Here is a 17,246-nt window from a genome sequence, read left to right as displayed (position 1 = left end):
CGCCAGGCGGGCCAGAATTCGTAACACTGGTGTCTGGGAGTGGGATTCAAATCCATCCCGCCTCCAACTAAATTCACGGAACCGGATCAGGGGTGAGTGAAGCGACCCTCTGTGTTCCCCAAATTACGAGCAAAAAAAAATTAATTCCACGAAATAAGATGGCTTTTCAAGGCGAACGGGTACCGGGGGTATTAGGAATGTGTTCTCATGTGGAATCCATGGCCCGGGACGGTTCCTTTTGTAATTGTAATCCATGGGGGAGCTCAACCCCATATACTGAGCACGGACTTTGCCGGCAAACGGAGTCGCACAATGGCGGCGCAATCGCACCTCAGCGCAACACGGAGCGGGCTGCTATTAATGCCACAGGGCCACTTGACACGAGCCAGCTCGTAACAATTTTGCTGGCAGAAATGAAAAAAAAATGCGCACGATTTGATGGATTGCATGGATGCGCACACGAAGGCATTCAGGAGCGATGTGCAAAGCCTGCAGGCGGGCATAATGGCATTTTCGTGCAACGAAGTGCGGACAACGGTGTGCAAAATGGCGGCGCCACGTGTTGGAGCGAATGAGCTGGGAGGGAGTGCAACGGCTGTCCGGCCCGCGATGGAAGCGAGGGAGGACAAATTAATTCTGGAGACGCGTTGGGCAAGACTCGAAAAGGTGACTGAGAAAGTGACAGTGACACAGAGGGAAAAAATTAAATGGGGGAACCGAAACGTGTGAGACGAGACACGAGGTGACGACGGAAAGAATAAATGAAATAACAGAGACGCGGGAGATGGAAACGGTAGGGGAGAGACTGCACGATAAAGACGGGGTTAAAGACGAGCACACACACATGGAGGTTGTGGAGGACAATGGGGGCGAGCTGGCGGACTGTTTTGCGACCCGGTACGAGCAGGTGGATAGCCTCCTTCAGGAACGGAGGGAGACGCTATGCTCCCTTGAAGCTGATCGCGACCAGGTGGGTTCGGTCGTATCAAGCGAGTTAGAGGGGGCGAGTGCTGTGGACGGGTGCACGCCGAGCTTGGGGGGTTTGGAGACCCCGGAACCCTTTGTGGTGGCACCAATCCCCAGTGTGGTTGTGCATGTGTGCGTGTTTGCGAGTGTGCGGAGATGCGTGCTTTCCAGCACGCATGGTGTGAGTGAGACCCCCTGTGCAAGTGAAATCTTGTGCGAGAGTGAACGGCCGAGTGCAAGAGAGACCGTGTGTGTGAGAGAGCAGTATGCAAGGGAGATGACGGTCGGCATGCGGGAGCACGCAGCCGCGTCTCCGAGTGTGAGTGTCATGGAATGTTGTGTGAGAGACGTGACACGTGGGAGTGCGTGTGCTGAATGGAGACGACGACGGCGACAGGTGAAGGACAAAGGCCGAGTAGCGGCCGTAGTTGCATTGGGGACCGCGCCGGGTTTACCCAACGGCAAGCGCGAGGTCTGGGCCGTGCTTCAAACGAGACCGCCACGTGCGCGCCTGCGGGAGTGAAATCCGGTCCGGAAACGCCCGCGGTGAATGTTGCCGATCCCGCGGCGGACAAAAGCGAGGCTGGACAACGGATTTGGACCGGATGGGTTCTCCACTCGGGTGTGTGTGAAGCTCTAACGGGCAAAGCACATGTGTTCGTGTGGGGAACCTCTCAAACGCGAGGGTTGTTTTGAATGCGCAGAGTGGCGTAATGGCTGCGTGTATGGTTGGAATCCGGCAGGAGGGTGAATCCCTACCGGATGGTGCCGTCCAAGAGGGACGAGGTACGAGAAGCACGAACAGCGGCCATGACGTCATGCAAAAGGTGCCCAGGTAGCGAGTTGCCACGCTGGTGCTGCGCAATTAAAAAAAAAAGCAAGCCTCGCTTCGGGTGAACAGGATTCCCAGGCAAGGGGTGGAAGACCCCCTTGCCAGGGCACAGGATACCACAAGTGAGGGGGATGGGTTAGTTTAGCTAGACCGGCTCCATGGGGCAGGGATAAGTCCTCATGGGGCCTGTGGAATGGATTAGTTAAGGCCCGGTCACACCTTGACGTTTTAGCCAACGTATGCCGATTTTTGAATTTTTTTTCTAAAACGCTGGCACACGTTGAATACGTTATGGGTAAGTTTTGATAACATTGAGAGCACGCTGAAAAACACTGCCATACGTCATTGTACGTTGGCTTTAAACGTTGTAATTTTTGGTTGTCCTCAAATTTTTTCATGCTTGAAATTTCACGACGTATGCCGGCGTATGACTCACACGTTCCGCTACACTGGCCACAAGTTTTATGCACAGTCTGCGATCGTTGACAGACGTCAACACATGCTACTTGTAAGTTAATCATAAGTTGAGACACGCCGAGGGAATGTTTAGCGTACCCGAAACTTATTTCTAACCTATGATTAACGTGTTGTTGGCACGTTACGCGATCGTTGCCACACATCGACAGACGTTACTTTTAAGTTACTCATAGGCTGAAAGACGTCGGTATAATGGATCGTCCTTGCGTCAGCGTCCACGGCCACGGCCAGGACACTTATTTGCAGCATTCTTCAAACTTTTCTTCGGCATGACGAGGATGTTCACACTTCGATGTCTAGCTTGGCTATGATTCCAATTGTCCATCGGCAGCGTCTATTTAAAATAGTCGAGTTTGAGCGTTTTAACACGTTCAGAAGAAACGCTTCAAATTTCCAAACCCCAGCGTCAAAAAACAAAGGCGAGTGACAGCAATTTAAATCGTTCATTGTAAACAATGAAAATAGCTGAGTGGTACCGTTTAAAAGTCGTTGAGTGTAAAAAAATCCAATTGTTGAGCGCAAGCATCTACTTTCAATAGTGTGGTTTGAGCGATTTAGCACGTTCAATAGAAACGATTAAAATTTCCGAGCGCCAGCGTCAAAAAACAAAGGCGAGTGACAGCAATTTAAATCGTTCATTGTAAACAATGAAACTAGCTGAGTGGTACCGTTTAAAAGTCGTTGAGTGTAAAAAAAAATCCAATTGTTGAGCGCAAGCGTCTACTTTCAATAGTGGAGATGCAGCCATTTAAATCGTTGAGTTTATCATTTAAATCGTTAAATCGTTAAACGCAAGGACGATCCATCATAACCCACACCCTCCCCCTCACACTCACCTACTACTGCCAACATGAACAAACTACTACTAATACTAATACTAATACTGATACTGATACTGATACTGTTACTGCTGACATGGACATCGACTCAAAAAGGACTGGAAAACAATGTTGGGTTCCCCTTTTATGAACACCATTTTATATACTAATTCCCAAAACCGCTGGGAACACGTCTTTATATGGCAGTTGTAAGCTAGAAACACATTAATTTTTTTTTTTTTGTCGACCGGAAGACATCATTGGAAAACGTCTACATACGTCGATGTGTGTTGGGACTAAGTAAAGAATTGGTTCAAAGCACGTCAAACATAAGTTAGAAATAAGTTTCGCGTAAAAAAGACATTACCGCGACGTGTTTCGACTTATGAGTAGCTTATAAGTAGCGTTTGTGGACGTGTGTAAGCTTCCACATATCGTGTGTAAAACTTATCCCCATCGCATGCGGAACGTGTGTCATATGCCGAGTACGTCGTAAAATTTTGAACATGTTTAAAATTTATTGACATACTCTACTTACTACGACGTATGATAGCGTACTTTAGCGTTGTACTCACGTATACCAAACTTACTCATACCGTATTTGACGTGCCCCAACGTTTCAGACACATTTTTCTTAGGTCGGCATACGCTGGCAAGATCGCCAAGGTGTGACCGCGATGTTGACACTTCCATTTCTACGGCAGTTATGATTCGAATCGTTGTGCGTCAGCCTTTTAATAGGCTACGTCACGACATCGTCGGCGATGCGTGCAACGCGCTATGCCTAAGTTAGACTATCGTTGGGCATCGGTTGTGTAGGCCGACAACAGGTTCAGCATTCATTGGTATAAGTTATCTATAACACAACGAAACGTTCTGTGTCCGTTACCAATGCGTTATACAAAAGACCAAGTCGCTATGAATACGTCCGAATCTTTAAAAAAAAAACATCAAAAGTTCAACGTAAGCCAGCGTTTTAGATACATTTTAATACGTCGCCATCGCTGGCTAAAACGTCAAGGTGTGACCGGGCCTTTAGAGGGATTTTAGTTCAGATTTAGGATGGGAGATGGGAAATAATATTTGAGGACAGTGACAGACTTTGGATGTGTAGTAGGGGTGTAGCTTAGCTCCGTAGTGTTAAAAGGAACGTGCTGTAGTGTAAGGGACGACGTGGGAGCATGAGGTAGTTCAGGGAAGTACTGAGCAGGATGGCAGAGATCAGCGATGGGTGAGTTGAAGAGCGGAAAGGAGACATGTTGAGTGAGTGAGGCCAGCGGGTCTGAGTGAATGGAGTGATTGTGGCATGCATGGTGCGATGAATGATTGGGGGGAGGAGTGACTCCCACCCAAGGGACGCCGGGGTCAGTGTAATGTGAGTTAGGGGGTTAGTCAAATTGACAAAATGGAGGTCGTTTTGCTGGTGGTGGGGAAGTTGGCTCGAAACCCGCTTGGAGGGGTGCAGGAGCCCTGTTGACGGGTTGGGAGCGTGGCTGTGAAAGGTGAGTATCGCTGAGTGGGTACCCCGGGCACCGGGCTCGTCGGCCGTGGTTGGCCAAGGGCCCATGGGGGGCCGGGATAGTGAAGTGGGCACGGGTGCGCCCGCATGATGCGGGGGCTCGGGGTGCCATATGCCACGGGGGCAGTGTACTGGGCACGGGCGACCCCCGGAAAGGGACCCGGGGCGCCAACACGCCACGTGGGCATCGAGGGGGAGTAGCCGAGGAGGGAGTGTTTAGGGAGCTGGTAGGCTTGGAGGCAGTGTAGTGCCCGGGGGTGCCATTGTTGGGGAATCGGCAGAGGGTAGTTCCTGCCAAGGGAGCCACGCGTCCCAGCCATGAGACCATGTGAGGGCACGGGAAGAAAATTGGAGGGCGAGGCCCGAAATTGTGAGGACACCAACACAGGCGACGGGAATCTTGGTTGTTAGAACCGATAGTTTAAGCGAGAGGCGCTTGTTGAAAGCCCCGGGGTAGTTAACAGGTAAATGGTTAGGGTAGATTAGGAAGTGTATCCCTCCGCACCATCCATCCCTTCGCTCTCGTTGTGGGCCGCTGGACCCACTTTTGGTAAAGATCGCTGAACTCCTAGGAGGCCATCCTGAGGCTTGAGTTGGGCCTCGACACAGGACGCTAGCTCTCCCTTATTCCCCTCCAGGAAGGGAATGTAGAGGTTGGGAGTAGGCTAGATGACAGGATAGGTTAGCCGAACAAGGACGATAAGGGGGGTTAGGGGACGATTTATCGGTGGGGAAGTAAAAATAAAAATAAAAACAAAAAAATAAGTTGGGGCTAAATTGGTTTTTACAAATTGAGGGAGTGGGTATGGACAGAGACAGGCAAAGGCGATAGGTTGGGAGGGGGACAGTAGGGTAGGTCCGAGCCCGCCTTCCGAGTGGCCAGCACCACTGCACTCCCTCCACCAACCTCCGTTTCAAGGCAAGGTGCCGGCCACTTCATCTGCCGGCTGTTTTTGCTGCAAGGCCTGTGCCAGTCGGATCGTCTGCCGGCTGTTTACTGCAAGGCCTGTGCCGGTCGATCGTCTGTGGGCTGTTTTTGCTTCAAGGCCTGTACCGGTTACTTCATCTGCCGGCTGTTTGCTACAACGGCCTTGTTGTGCCATGCCATGCCTTGTCTGCCTGCCCCTGCCTTGCCCCATGCCTGCTGCCCTCGTCCATTTTGCCCCGTTCTGTTTTGCACCCCCCCCCCCTGTTCATTACCATGTGCGCCAGGATCCTCGCGCAAATTGCAGGGACTGCCCTGATGGCAGCTGCAACACGGGACTGCACCGGCGACCCGTGCACCGTTTGTTCACTGCATTCATTTTAAGAAGGGGGAGGCCTTGGACTGTGGGTAAGCAGCCTAGCTCCCTGCTTGTGACTTTTACTCTCTTTTTCCACAGTCCATTGATCCTGGGCCATGGTTTAGAGTAAAATTTGTAAGGTTAAGATGCAATTGTAAATGTGTTTTGCGCCCCCGGCATGTTTGTCTTAGCGCCGGCAATTTATTTAAGTCGTCTGTATGAGTGGGTTTATTTCGTTTGTTATTCAGCCTGTAGGTTATTTATTTTGGGGACACGAATACACTGAATGTCGCACTCAGGGATCCGAAGGTAAAACGTACGAGGGGAGAACTTACACATGATGGCACACAAAAATTCGACGACTCGGGACGAGTCTGTAAAAAAGGGAGGGGTAGTGTTACGGCTGTGGAAATTTGTAATACACCATAAAGGGTCCTTAGATCAGTTATGACGCTAAGTTTATGTGCAGATAGGTCCCCACTGTTGTTTAAAGGGTATTCTTCGTGTTCACCGGGCTGCGACTCTTTGAGACAGCCATTTTTCTTTTTCTATTGTTATTTTGAACAAACCTCCACGCAAACAACAAGCCGCGTTGAAAACCGTCGAACGCAAAAGGAAACCAGAGGAGTTCCGATGGGCGCGTGGATTTTTTCCCGCCTGTTTCTCCAAGGAGTGTGACGGAGGCGTCTCGCACCCGATTGGTGGATGCGCGGGGTGACACGGTCGGAATGAGGAACGCCCCTTTTCGGGAACCTTCTCGAAGGAAGGTGGAGCTGAAAACGGGGAGGAGCGAAGGGTGGAGCCCCGCGCTATATAAGGCGGACCGCGCGCGAGGCTCACTCTCTCTGTCTGGGTCATCGACGTCATTCTCTCTGCCTGGGTCGTCGACGTCATTCTCTCTGTCTGGGTCGTCGACGTCATCCTCTCTTTGTCTGGGTCGTCGACGTCATCCTCTCTTTGTCTGGGTCGTCGACGTTATCCTCTCTTTGTCTGGGTCGTCGACGTCATTCTCTCTGTCGGGGTCGTGTTGGATTCTACTCTCTCTCTTGGTGGTCGAGGTCGGGCTCTCTCATCTTGGCGTTGGGTGACCTGTCGGTGAAGGCGCGGGCCGGTGGCGAGTCCGGGCGACGCCTCGGAGACGCAGACGGGAGGCGCAGCCCTGCCGGCTGTGCGGTGCGAATCTGCGCATCTGGCGAGGGACGCCAGAGAGAACTCACCGACCACATCATTGCAAAGGCCCGAGAGCAGGCGCGGCTACGCTAGCTGCCAGGGGAACAAGGCGTCGCGACCTGCCCACCGTCACACCTCGAGGGGGCAGGTAACCAGCACGGTCTCGCGGGCCTTTTCGGTCATCCACGGCCCACGACCATAAAGGTTTAAGAACCCCGTCGACCTCCCTGCCTATGGGGAGGGTTTTCCTGTTGTTTTTGTATGCATGCTGTGGCGCCGTGTCCTGTTAAGTAACAACTGTTAAGTGCATGTACATTCTCATTGTAGTCGGTCGCAACGTCTTTCATTCCTTGCTGTACATATTGCATGACTGCCCTTGTTGCTTGTGTTATATGTGCAATAAATGTGCTTGTGAAATGTTTCCCGTTCGTTGCGTCTTCTTTCCCCATTGAAAATGCCATCTTACATCGTGGAATAATTTGATGGGTTTTAAACATCCGATAAATAATCTGAACCGTCGAGGTCGGCGATAACACCACTCGGTTATCCCTGGAGCACGGAACGAACCGCTTAAGCGGTTCGTGTCCGAAGCCGACCTGCGGCGTGGTGCAACCCCTCGGTAGGTTACCCGCGCGGGTATTTAGGTATATCGACATTCGGCGATTCACCCTATTTCGTGTGGGTAGAATGCGGACTGGGTTGTGGTGAGGTTAAACCCCCACCCGTGACTGGCTCCTGGCGGTTGTTCCAGGAGGGTCACGACTGAATTGTCCGTCCGGTGGGCGACGCGGCTGCCATTAGAGGTATGCAGCCGATCGCACGCCAGGTGGGCCAGAATTCGTAACAATATTATGAACAGATTTGGATATTGGGCCATCTCAAATTCAGCCGCTGATGGCTGTGGCAACCATTTTCCACTGCCATCAAAAATTTTGAGATGGCCCAATATGCAAATCTGTTCATAATATGATACAGGGTTCCCACTTATTTTGAGATGTCTTTTTGAAGGACTGAAGGACTTTTAAGGGCTAAAATAACCCTTTTTAAGGACCACATCCTCGAAATTCCAGGGGTAAATTGAGGTGAGTCACCGAGAAATTAACCAAATAGTAAGTTTACAAAAAATCTATTTTAATAATGAACATACAGAACACAGCAGGAGCTTATTCAGTCGACAAGGCATAACGCGCCACACAGCCAATTGGCAAATTCACTTCACAGTTACTGTAGAATCAGCCAGGAGGAGTCACAAGTTTCCAGATGGCAGCACTCTCAGTGTTAATGTGTTATGTTAAAATATTGTTGTGGTTACCAAATTCGCAAACCACCATTCAGGTCCCTTAGGTGAGATATCTCGGTAAGTACATGTGTAGTTAGGCCCAAACCCGTTGTCTAGTGGGAATAAATGTTATTTATGCGTGCTGCGACTCTTCAGGATAGCCGTTTTTCTTTTGCTATCTTTATTTTGGACCAACCGCCATGATTACCACCACAACCACAACATCAACCACAACGCCGCTTCACCACAACCGCCACGACCTTCACGTCACACCTCGCAACCGTCGCATCGCCACCGTTCTTGCGCCGCTTGTGGGTACCGGTGTTGGACTCGTGCAGGGCGCGCGCCGAACAGCGTGTACAAAATCACGGATTTTGTGCTTCAAAAGCGGATCAAAAACGACACACGCCCACTTTTTGCCGTCCAATCGGTGAGCGAGGGGCGATTTGGCCCCGCCTCCAGGGCGTTGGAGGGCGATCGATATATACAAATTTATGGATCAAAAAGCATTCACGCCCACTTTTTCTCGGGCCAATGGGGAGCGAGGTGAAAGGTCGAAGGGAGGGGGTCAAAGATGAGAGGGCGAAGCCACGGGGCTGATATAAGCGACCGTGTTCGTCAGTCCAGAGAGTAGTAGAGTCGAGAGGGAACAGAGAGTTAAGACTTCGCGGGCGGTGGAGTTGGCAAGAAGGAGCTGGTCGTCGTGTGCGTTGGAGTCGGAGCGGAGGGGACGGAGCTGTGGAGAGGCGGCGAGGGCAGACGAGGGGGTGCTCGCGTAGTGCAGGGAGCTGCACCCCAGGGAGGCCGACAGCGCGACCTGGCCGAGGTGGAGACGCTCGTCGCGGGGAAATAAAAATCCTCTATACCCCGAGCATCAGCAACCCCCTCCTGTTTCCCCCCGCGCTGAGATAGTGCGACCAAGGGGGCCCCTTTCCCACCCCCTACCAGACACTGCCCGCGAGGCCCGCGGAGTTGAGGCACCATCGCCGCTCCGCGTCTCATCACCAGACGGGTAGGCCCGACCCGGTCTCGGCCTCAGGCCCGCATCCTTGAGGGTATTCTTTCCTTGGTTTTGGGTATGTGTTGTCGGCGCCGTCTGTGAAGTAAAATTGTATAAGTGTTGCCGTGTGCTCGCGTAATCGGTATTAGATCTGCATTGTCGCATTTGCTTTTTGTGTAAATTGAATTGTGTTTTTCTTTTCTGTGTGCTTTTGGTGGAATTGAATATGTGTGCTTTCCGTTCATCGCGAATAAATGTGCTTTGTGTCGAACTGTTTCCCGCTTCGCTTCGTCATTTCCTTCATTGAATCCTCATCTTGCTTCACGTAAAGGGTTGGTAGTGGGCTGAATACGCCCGATAATTAATCGAACCGTCGAGGTCGACGATAACACCGCTCGGTTATCCCGATAGTACGGAACGGGTCGCTTAAGTGGCCCGTGTCCGAAGTCGACCTGCGGCGAGGTGCGATCGCCCGGTCTACCCTCCGCGTGGGTACTTAGGTAGGTCGAATTTGGCGAGCAACCCTATCCCACGCGGGGGCTGATTGGCTCGATCGCGGTGAGACCGAAAGGTCCACCCGTGACTGGTTCCCGGCGTTAGTCCGAGAGGGTCACGACTGGATTGTCCGTCCGGTGGGCGACGTGCCGCGATTCGAGTTACGTGGCCGTCAGCACGCCGGCGGGCGCGAAATCCGCAACAATATTATTGTCGGTGCTGCCACCTGCAAAGTTGCAGCAGCTCCTGACTGCTTCTACACTACAGAACAGTACATTTTGTTAGCTACGTGTCATTGTAATATCCAATTAGGACATAGCAGACAAGGATTTAGCCTTCTCCTCAATATCTCTTTCTGGAACTTTGAGTTCCCCCCGTTTATGCTTGGCAGAGTGCCTGAGAGGATTTGATTTTACCAGAATACTGTGGCTAGTTTTACCACCTTTTGCCTCAGCCTCGTCTGCATATTTTTCTGACAATGTGGTCAGACCTTCTATGTCAGTTTCCAACACCTTTCTCTTTTTCAAACCATCCACTTAATCTTCAACCATTTTTCGTTTTCTTTGGATGGCTTCTTGACCTTTCTTTCCTTTCTCTTCTTCAATATATTAATGGTACTTATGTCAAGAACTGGAGGCTGAGGATAGCAGTTCCTTTGTGATTTCAACTTTGAGCATTCCACCTACCAGTACAAAATAATCAATAATCTGCCTCAGTGCCACAAGCATGCCTTCACCCAGGTTGTCCTTCTCTATCTGTCTGTTGAGGGAAAAACCCCTCTCAACAGACGCCTGACCACGGGAAACTAGCAACACTTTACGAATTACCCCCCACATCTTCTCAAACTTCTTGTTTTTACCCACACATTCATAGAGTAAGACATCTACCCTGTCATCTTCAACCTTGAAGTCCTTTAACCTAGACTTCAGTTCACACCCTGCTACATCCTGCAGTAATTCTTTGTAACTCGCAACCAACATATCTACATTATCACCATCAACTCTGTTCAGAGTCACCAAATTTTCCAACAGGCATTTGAATTTGGACTTTGAGTGTTCTTGATCAGTCACCATCAACCTGGGATCCAGAGAAGCCATATTTCTGGCTAAACTATAATTAAGAGGAGACCTTTCAAAGATTTTGTTGACACATTTCATCACAAATAGCCTACATTCTTCTTTGAACTGAAACACCTGGCATTCACTGATGGCCTTGGTTCTCAGGAGGGACTTCAGTTCACCTTCAGCCTTGAAACAAACTTCAATCTTTTTGTTTTCTACACTTTCCTTTTCAAGATCCAGCTTTAACAAGTCATATGCAGTAGAAGTATTTTGTAATGCAACTGGCTTAACACACCTCTCTAACAAATTTCTGACAAGTCTCTCAATATCATGAACAAGAAAGGGACCCATTGGCTTGTCTGTTTGGTACAAGGCTAAAAATGGTTCAACTGCACTGGCTACTGACCTGAAAAAAGACAGTTTTGCGACAGATAGCTTATCATTCATTGCACCATGCAGAGTTGTGTTAGAGTTGCTGGTTGGTTTCGGCTTCTTCTTGCTTTCACATGCCTCAACAAATAACTTCAGGTGAGGCCACAATAGAATAACTCTGCTGCAGACAGGACCATTGTCAACCCACCTGTGCTTACAAAATTTCAATGGGAAGTCTTTACACCCAGTTACATCAGTAAAATCATCGCGCCTGGCAGAGGTATCTTTACGATCGTCCATGACGTCCATGAACGCCGATCGTCCATGACGCTCTCGCTATTGGCTCCGTCAAGGCATGTGACGAAATATTGCAAGTTGTTGTTTTTTTTGTTTTTTTCTTCTTCTTCTGGTGAAGACAAAACCTTTAGGACGTGGCTCTTGGACACTTTTGTCCTTGTTTAGAATACTAGTGCGAGGAAAATGAAACACCCTTCACCAAATAACAGGAAAATCTGATTTTCATTGACTTTTGAACATTTTCCTGAAATTTAAGGACATTTAAGTACTTAAATTGTACAACTCAGAAATGTTGGACTTTTATGGGTTTTAAGGACCCGTACGAACCATGTGATAGGCTACTAGTGTGCCAAATTTGGTGCTTTCCTCACAAAATGCACAATTGCTTTGCTAAGTTGCCCCACTATTGGTTCTCTGTCTGGGATGTTCACTTGCGCTTCAAGAATTTCAGCTAGCTGTGATTTCAATTTTTTTTTCTTCAAATTTTTCAAAATTTGGATTTTCAAATGGCCAATTGGGCAGATTTGATCGGAAAGACCTGCAGAACAGAAATGCCAAATTTTATGCTTGTATCATAATTTGCACGATTTTTCTACTATCTACTACACTATTTGAGATGTTAAATGAAGTGGTGTTTAAGACTGCTTCAACCGTGCTAAACTTCCAGATGTTTTATGACCTTGAAAATCATTTTTGTATTTAATTGAATTATATAATAGAACACTGCATGGGGTAAGGTGTTCTATGAACTCTCCAGTTCTCTCTGGGTCAGTTTCCATATATGCCTGGTGTTGGCTTAATGGTTAGGGTGGCGGGCTTTGGATCCAAGGGTCCCGAGTTCAAATCCCGCTCAGCTGTTGAATTAATACTGGTGGGGTTAACTTGGCCTGTCATCCTTCCGAGGTCGGCAAAATGAGTGCCAGCATGCTGGTATACTGTGTCGGAGTGGCAATCTGTCCAGGATTGTGCCCAATAGCCAAGGAGGCTACTTAAGCAGCACCAACGCTCTGCACAGAGTATGGTCCCAATCTCCTCCTCCTAGTTTCCATATTAATGAAAATTATCCAACATCACTACAGTACACATTCATGGCACAAGATGGATTTTCTTAACTACAGGCCTATTAGCTTGCTTCCAATAATTTTTGGCAAGGTCATAGAATCTATCATTTGCAATTGATATGAAATCCTTCCTTTTCTCCAACGGACTGATTCCAGATCATCAGTTTGGTTTCAGATCCAGGCATTCCACCATGGACATGCTGCTTCTACTCTCTCAACAATGGATGGAAGCTCTCAATCTCCAAAATAAGATCAGGGTGTCTTTATGGACATATCTCGAGTAATTGCAACAATCTGACATCCCGCCTTGATCTCCAAACCCTGTGCTTATGGCATCCAACGCCACCTCCCCTCATGGATCACCTTCTTCCTCCACTCCCGTATTCAGCGTGTAGCTCTTAACAGGATCCTTTCATCTCCCCTCCGTGTCAAATATGGAGTGCTCCAAGGAAGTGTGGGTTGGCTCAGTCTTGTTCCTCATCTTTAATAATGATCTTTCCGATTCACTGGAAAATCCTGCTCATATCTTTGCTGATGATTCTACACTCTGCCATTTCTCATCTTTTAGACAAGTAGTAGCTTCGTCCATCTCCTAGACCCTGATGGAATCAGGAGCTGCTCCAGCACTTGAAATATGTCTTTCAACCCCAATAAATCACAAACAATCACCAAGTCTCGAAGAAAGGACCTCCTGAAAAACCCTCCCAATCAACTTCCCAAAGAAAGCACTTAAAAGGTTAAGTCAATCAAATATTTGGGCATCACCATCAGCCATGATCTTTCTTGGGCAGACCATATTTTCAAGATTTTCCAACCACAGACCTGAGCATCCTTCATCATGTGAGGTCTTTCCTTGGTGAATCGGAACTTTGGAAACCTCCAAAGCCTTCATCCGCACCTTGATGGAGTACTGCTCTACCATTTAGATTGGTGCCTCTACCCAACTCTTTGCGCTTATTGATGCCATGGAAAGCATGGCCTTCAAAATCATTGGGATCCCTCATGATGAAGCCGAGTGTCTAGGCCCTGTTACTTTTGCATCACAGACAGGATGGTGGCGCCTCTGTATTCTACCACCTCATTTTTGGTCTTGCACCCCATGCTCTCTTGGCTCTGTCCCTCCTAGGTTTCTGCAGGGCACACATGGTCTGCTAGTAAACCTCCTCTTGTAACATTTCCAAAATCCAGGCTCACTGCTCACGTCCACTCCTTTGTTACTTTTCCCAGTCTGTTCAGTCCCAATCTTCCCTCCAAGGATTCCAGGCAGCTGTTCACCAGAACCTCAGATAATCCCCCTTCCATTCTCATCTCTTCCATCCCCAAATAACCCCAATCTCAAGAATTCCCTTTTTCAAGGTTATTGCGATTCCCCCCACGCCGACCCCCCAACCCCACGCCTCTTTTCATTTGTTCGTTGACGGTTGGTTTGTTCCTTCTGAGTTTCATCCCTGCTTTCCCTTCTTCTTCCTGCTCTGTTTCATTCAGCTTGTTCACCCCTTTCTGTCCTTCTCTCACGATCATTTATACTCTGCTGTTGGCATTTCCACCTTTCCCAGTTTGTTCTCTTACTTGAGCCTCGAACAAGTAAAAACAAAAAAGACAGGCCCTCAAGTCGAGCAAGTTCAAAATTATATACTGAGATTCCTCCAGAACTTTAACAATCAAACATTATACCTTTTGTAACGCGTTTATGAGAAAACACACCTGGAGAAAAGAAATGTCCTGCAGCTCCTGAAGTGCTTTTTGCAGAGTGGATTTTGCTTGACAGAGAGAATCAATCTGCTTCTTCAGCTTCTCCATCCGCTTCCCAAGCAGGGAGAGCTTCTCCTTTTGCCTTCTGTTGACACAAATCTTCACTAGATCCACAGCTTCATCCACAAGTTGGTACAACTGCCTTCTCTTCCCCTCCAGCCTGTCCACAGTATCGCTACCTGAATGCTGGGAGGAATTATTATTCGAATTTAGAACGATGTTTCAGAGAAAATGAGATAAACTCACAAACACGACAATGGATTGTAGCTGTTGAGGGTCAAAGGACTGATTCCAGGAGTGAGCTTGGAAGGAAACAATGAAGTGAACGTATGCACTCTGTAAAGATTATTGAATGGACAAATCATACAAACGATCTTCAACTTTCAAAAAACCAAAGTGGATGAATTCACCGGAACATTGATTAAAGTATTTGAACCACTAAGAGAAGGAAGAAGCCAAGGTTTCAGTTATCGCTTCAGCAAAGGGAAATATCAGATTCTCCTTGCTTCCCATGGCGATTATCATACTTGGATCAATGTTCTGATGATTCCATTCATCGTTTTTATTTACCTGGACGCTCATGCACAATGAAAGTTGTTCATATCCTTTTCAAAGTAAAAAAAATTCCTTTCCTTGCAACAAAAGCCATTCCTTGGTGTTGCCTACCTGTGTTTGCTCGAACTGCTGCTGCAACTCCTGGAGCTCGGATCCAAGGTCCTGCATCGAGTTTACTACTTGAGGATATTGTGCAGCCAATGCACCCTGCACAGAATGAGGAAGCACCCGGAAAGAATTGAGAACATCTTTGGTGAAACAAAAATGGAAACTATAGCAAATTATTTCAACTGTATTTGTGAGACAGAGCAGTGAAGGCAGTGGAACTTTGTTTCAAAGTTGAAAATGATCTCTTTTCTTCAGTGCTTGAACTGCACCAGACAAACAATAATAGCCATGCTTTTATTGGGGGGGGGGGGGAGGTCGGGTGGAGAAGATACTGAACCTAACAGCCACCCCACCCCCAACCCCACTGTGAATGCTCCAATCACCTGTGCAACAGTAGCTTCGTTAACAGACTGCAGGTTGCCATTGGCAAGTGAAATGCTGAAACCATGAGACCCCAGAAAATGATGCAGCCAAAAGCAGCCGCAGGCTGCATACAAATAAATAAAATCATGGTTTCAGTGCAAAAAGCCAAAACAAAAATATCCAGCTTTTCACTTGCAGTGAAACTGAAAATCACTGAGGAAATTCAGGCTCAAATGAAAAGCAGAGAGGACATGACAACAGATTGGGGACTCCTGTGGGATAACATGATTGCGGTTGGAATTGTGTGGGGTAACAGAGCCAGCCAATATGTTGGTAGTTATTGATTACTCTGGACCTTTCAGGGATTCAAACCTCCATACACGATGATGTTGATGAAGCGGTACATATAGTGAGGGTATGTGTACGCAGTGTCGGCTTACCATGGATGGTTGGTACACGGTTTGGGGATGGTGTAATAAAAATAAAAACCCTGCGATAATTTATCTTCCGCTGTGGGGTGTTCACTAACATTGCCTTGCAACCCAGAATATAAACAATGGTTTTATTTTCTGACTCCTTACAGAATGGAAGCACAATCCACTTCATCAAATACAGCATATAAACCTTATATGTATCATATCTGCATGTAGGATACACCCCAGTAGCTGCTTGCAGTCTGCAAGCATGCCTGACGGAAACATCGATTAAAGTGACCTTGATTTGGGTTGAGCAAAATAAATGATCTCGTTTACTAAATAATTGGCTTATTGTAATAAATATAACTTTTTCCATTGTGTTCGGTTTCTATCACTTACCATCATCTGGGTCTCTCGTCTTCCAACATCTTCAGGACCATTGGACAGATGATCCCCAACCTTGATCGACAGGATTTCAATTCCTTCCATCTTGTCACCACAGTTCTTCACATGATCGGCTGCAACAGGCAGTTCAGAATATTCATGTACACTGCCACAGCTACCTGGAAACTTGATCGAAAAAGGATCTGAAAAATTCAAACGCAAAAATTCCTCGGCAGTGGCGAGGGATTAAAATAAATATACAAATAAAGAAAATTTCACAATTTTTTTTTTTGTGAGAAACAAAATATTTGTATTTGTTTGTTTGAAAGAAATATACAAATTGTTTTGCAAACAATTCTTGTAACCTCAAATGCACAGGGGTTGCAAAACAAAAATGAGGTCATCGTCTTATTAGCCCATTCACTGCGCAGCAGGATATAGGGTTTTGTAACCATGCGTGCGTGCAATTACTAAAGCATACATTTAAGTTTATCAAAAAAAAAACAAAGGCCACATTGATGTGTAAAGGACAATTAATATTCATGTCGTTTTTCAAAAAAATAAACTCAAGTATTAGATTTCTCCTTAACAACAGTTTCTTTACATTTGACAACAAGATACTCCAGCAGACAGTGAGGAAACATCTAACAACTGCGTGAAGGTGTGGAAACATCTTTAGATTCATTGATGATTTATGAGCAACTAATGATGAGTTTGTATTTGATCTGCTTCATCAAAAATAACTCGAATTTAAAAAAGGAAAAATCAAACTCACAGACCAGTTTAATTTTTCATAGCTCAGAAAAAGTTCATATCTCTAAATAATGAAGAAAATAATATTTTGTGAGGCTTTCAGTGATTGGGATAGGATGGGTCCAGGAAAATATTAATATGGGAATTTGGCATTTTTTGCAAAATGACGTTGGCCTTTCGTATGAGCAGGGTTCATCTGAAATAACATTTGACCAAATTATTTGATAAACGTGATGCTTTTCCATTCCACATTGTACGGATGCCTTTGTTAGACAGCAGTATTCC

General features: G+C 47.4%; 1 protein-coding gene across 1 annotated transcript in view; it reads right to left on the bottom strand.

The window, feature by feature from the left end:
- The window catches only part of LOC147033367 (uncharacterized), a 118,018-nt gene that overhangs the window by 10,451 nt on the left and 90,321 nt on the right, over positions 1–17,246 (bottom strand). The window contains exons 10-12 of the mRNA XM_085851457.1: positions 16,224–16,411; positions 15,049–15,144; positions 14,335–14,568 (exon numbers count right to left, since the gene is read on the bottom strand). Coding sequence (XP_085707583.1) covers positions 14,335–14,568; positions 15,049–15,144; positions 16,224–16,411 — 518 coding nt within the window. The remainder of the gene's footprint in view (positions 1–14,334; positions 14,569–15,048; positions 15,145–16,223; positions 16,412–17,246) is intronic.

Source organism: Eptatretus burgeri, chromosome 2 (assembly GCF_056783735.1).
Source record: "Eptatretus burgeri isolate ZD-2024b chromosome 2, Ebu_testis_v1, whole genome shotgun sequence".
Taxonomy (NCBI): domain Eukaryota; kingdom Metazoa; phylum Chordata; class Myxini; order Myxiniformes; family Myxinidae; genus Eptatretus; species Eptatretus burgeri.
The sequence above is the reverse complement of the archived record's forward strand: the minus strand, read 5'-3'. Positions and strand labels throughout refer to the sequence as shown.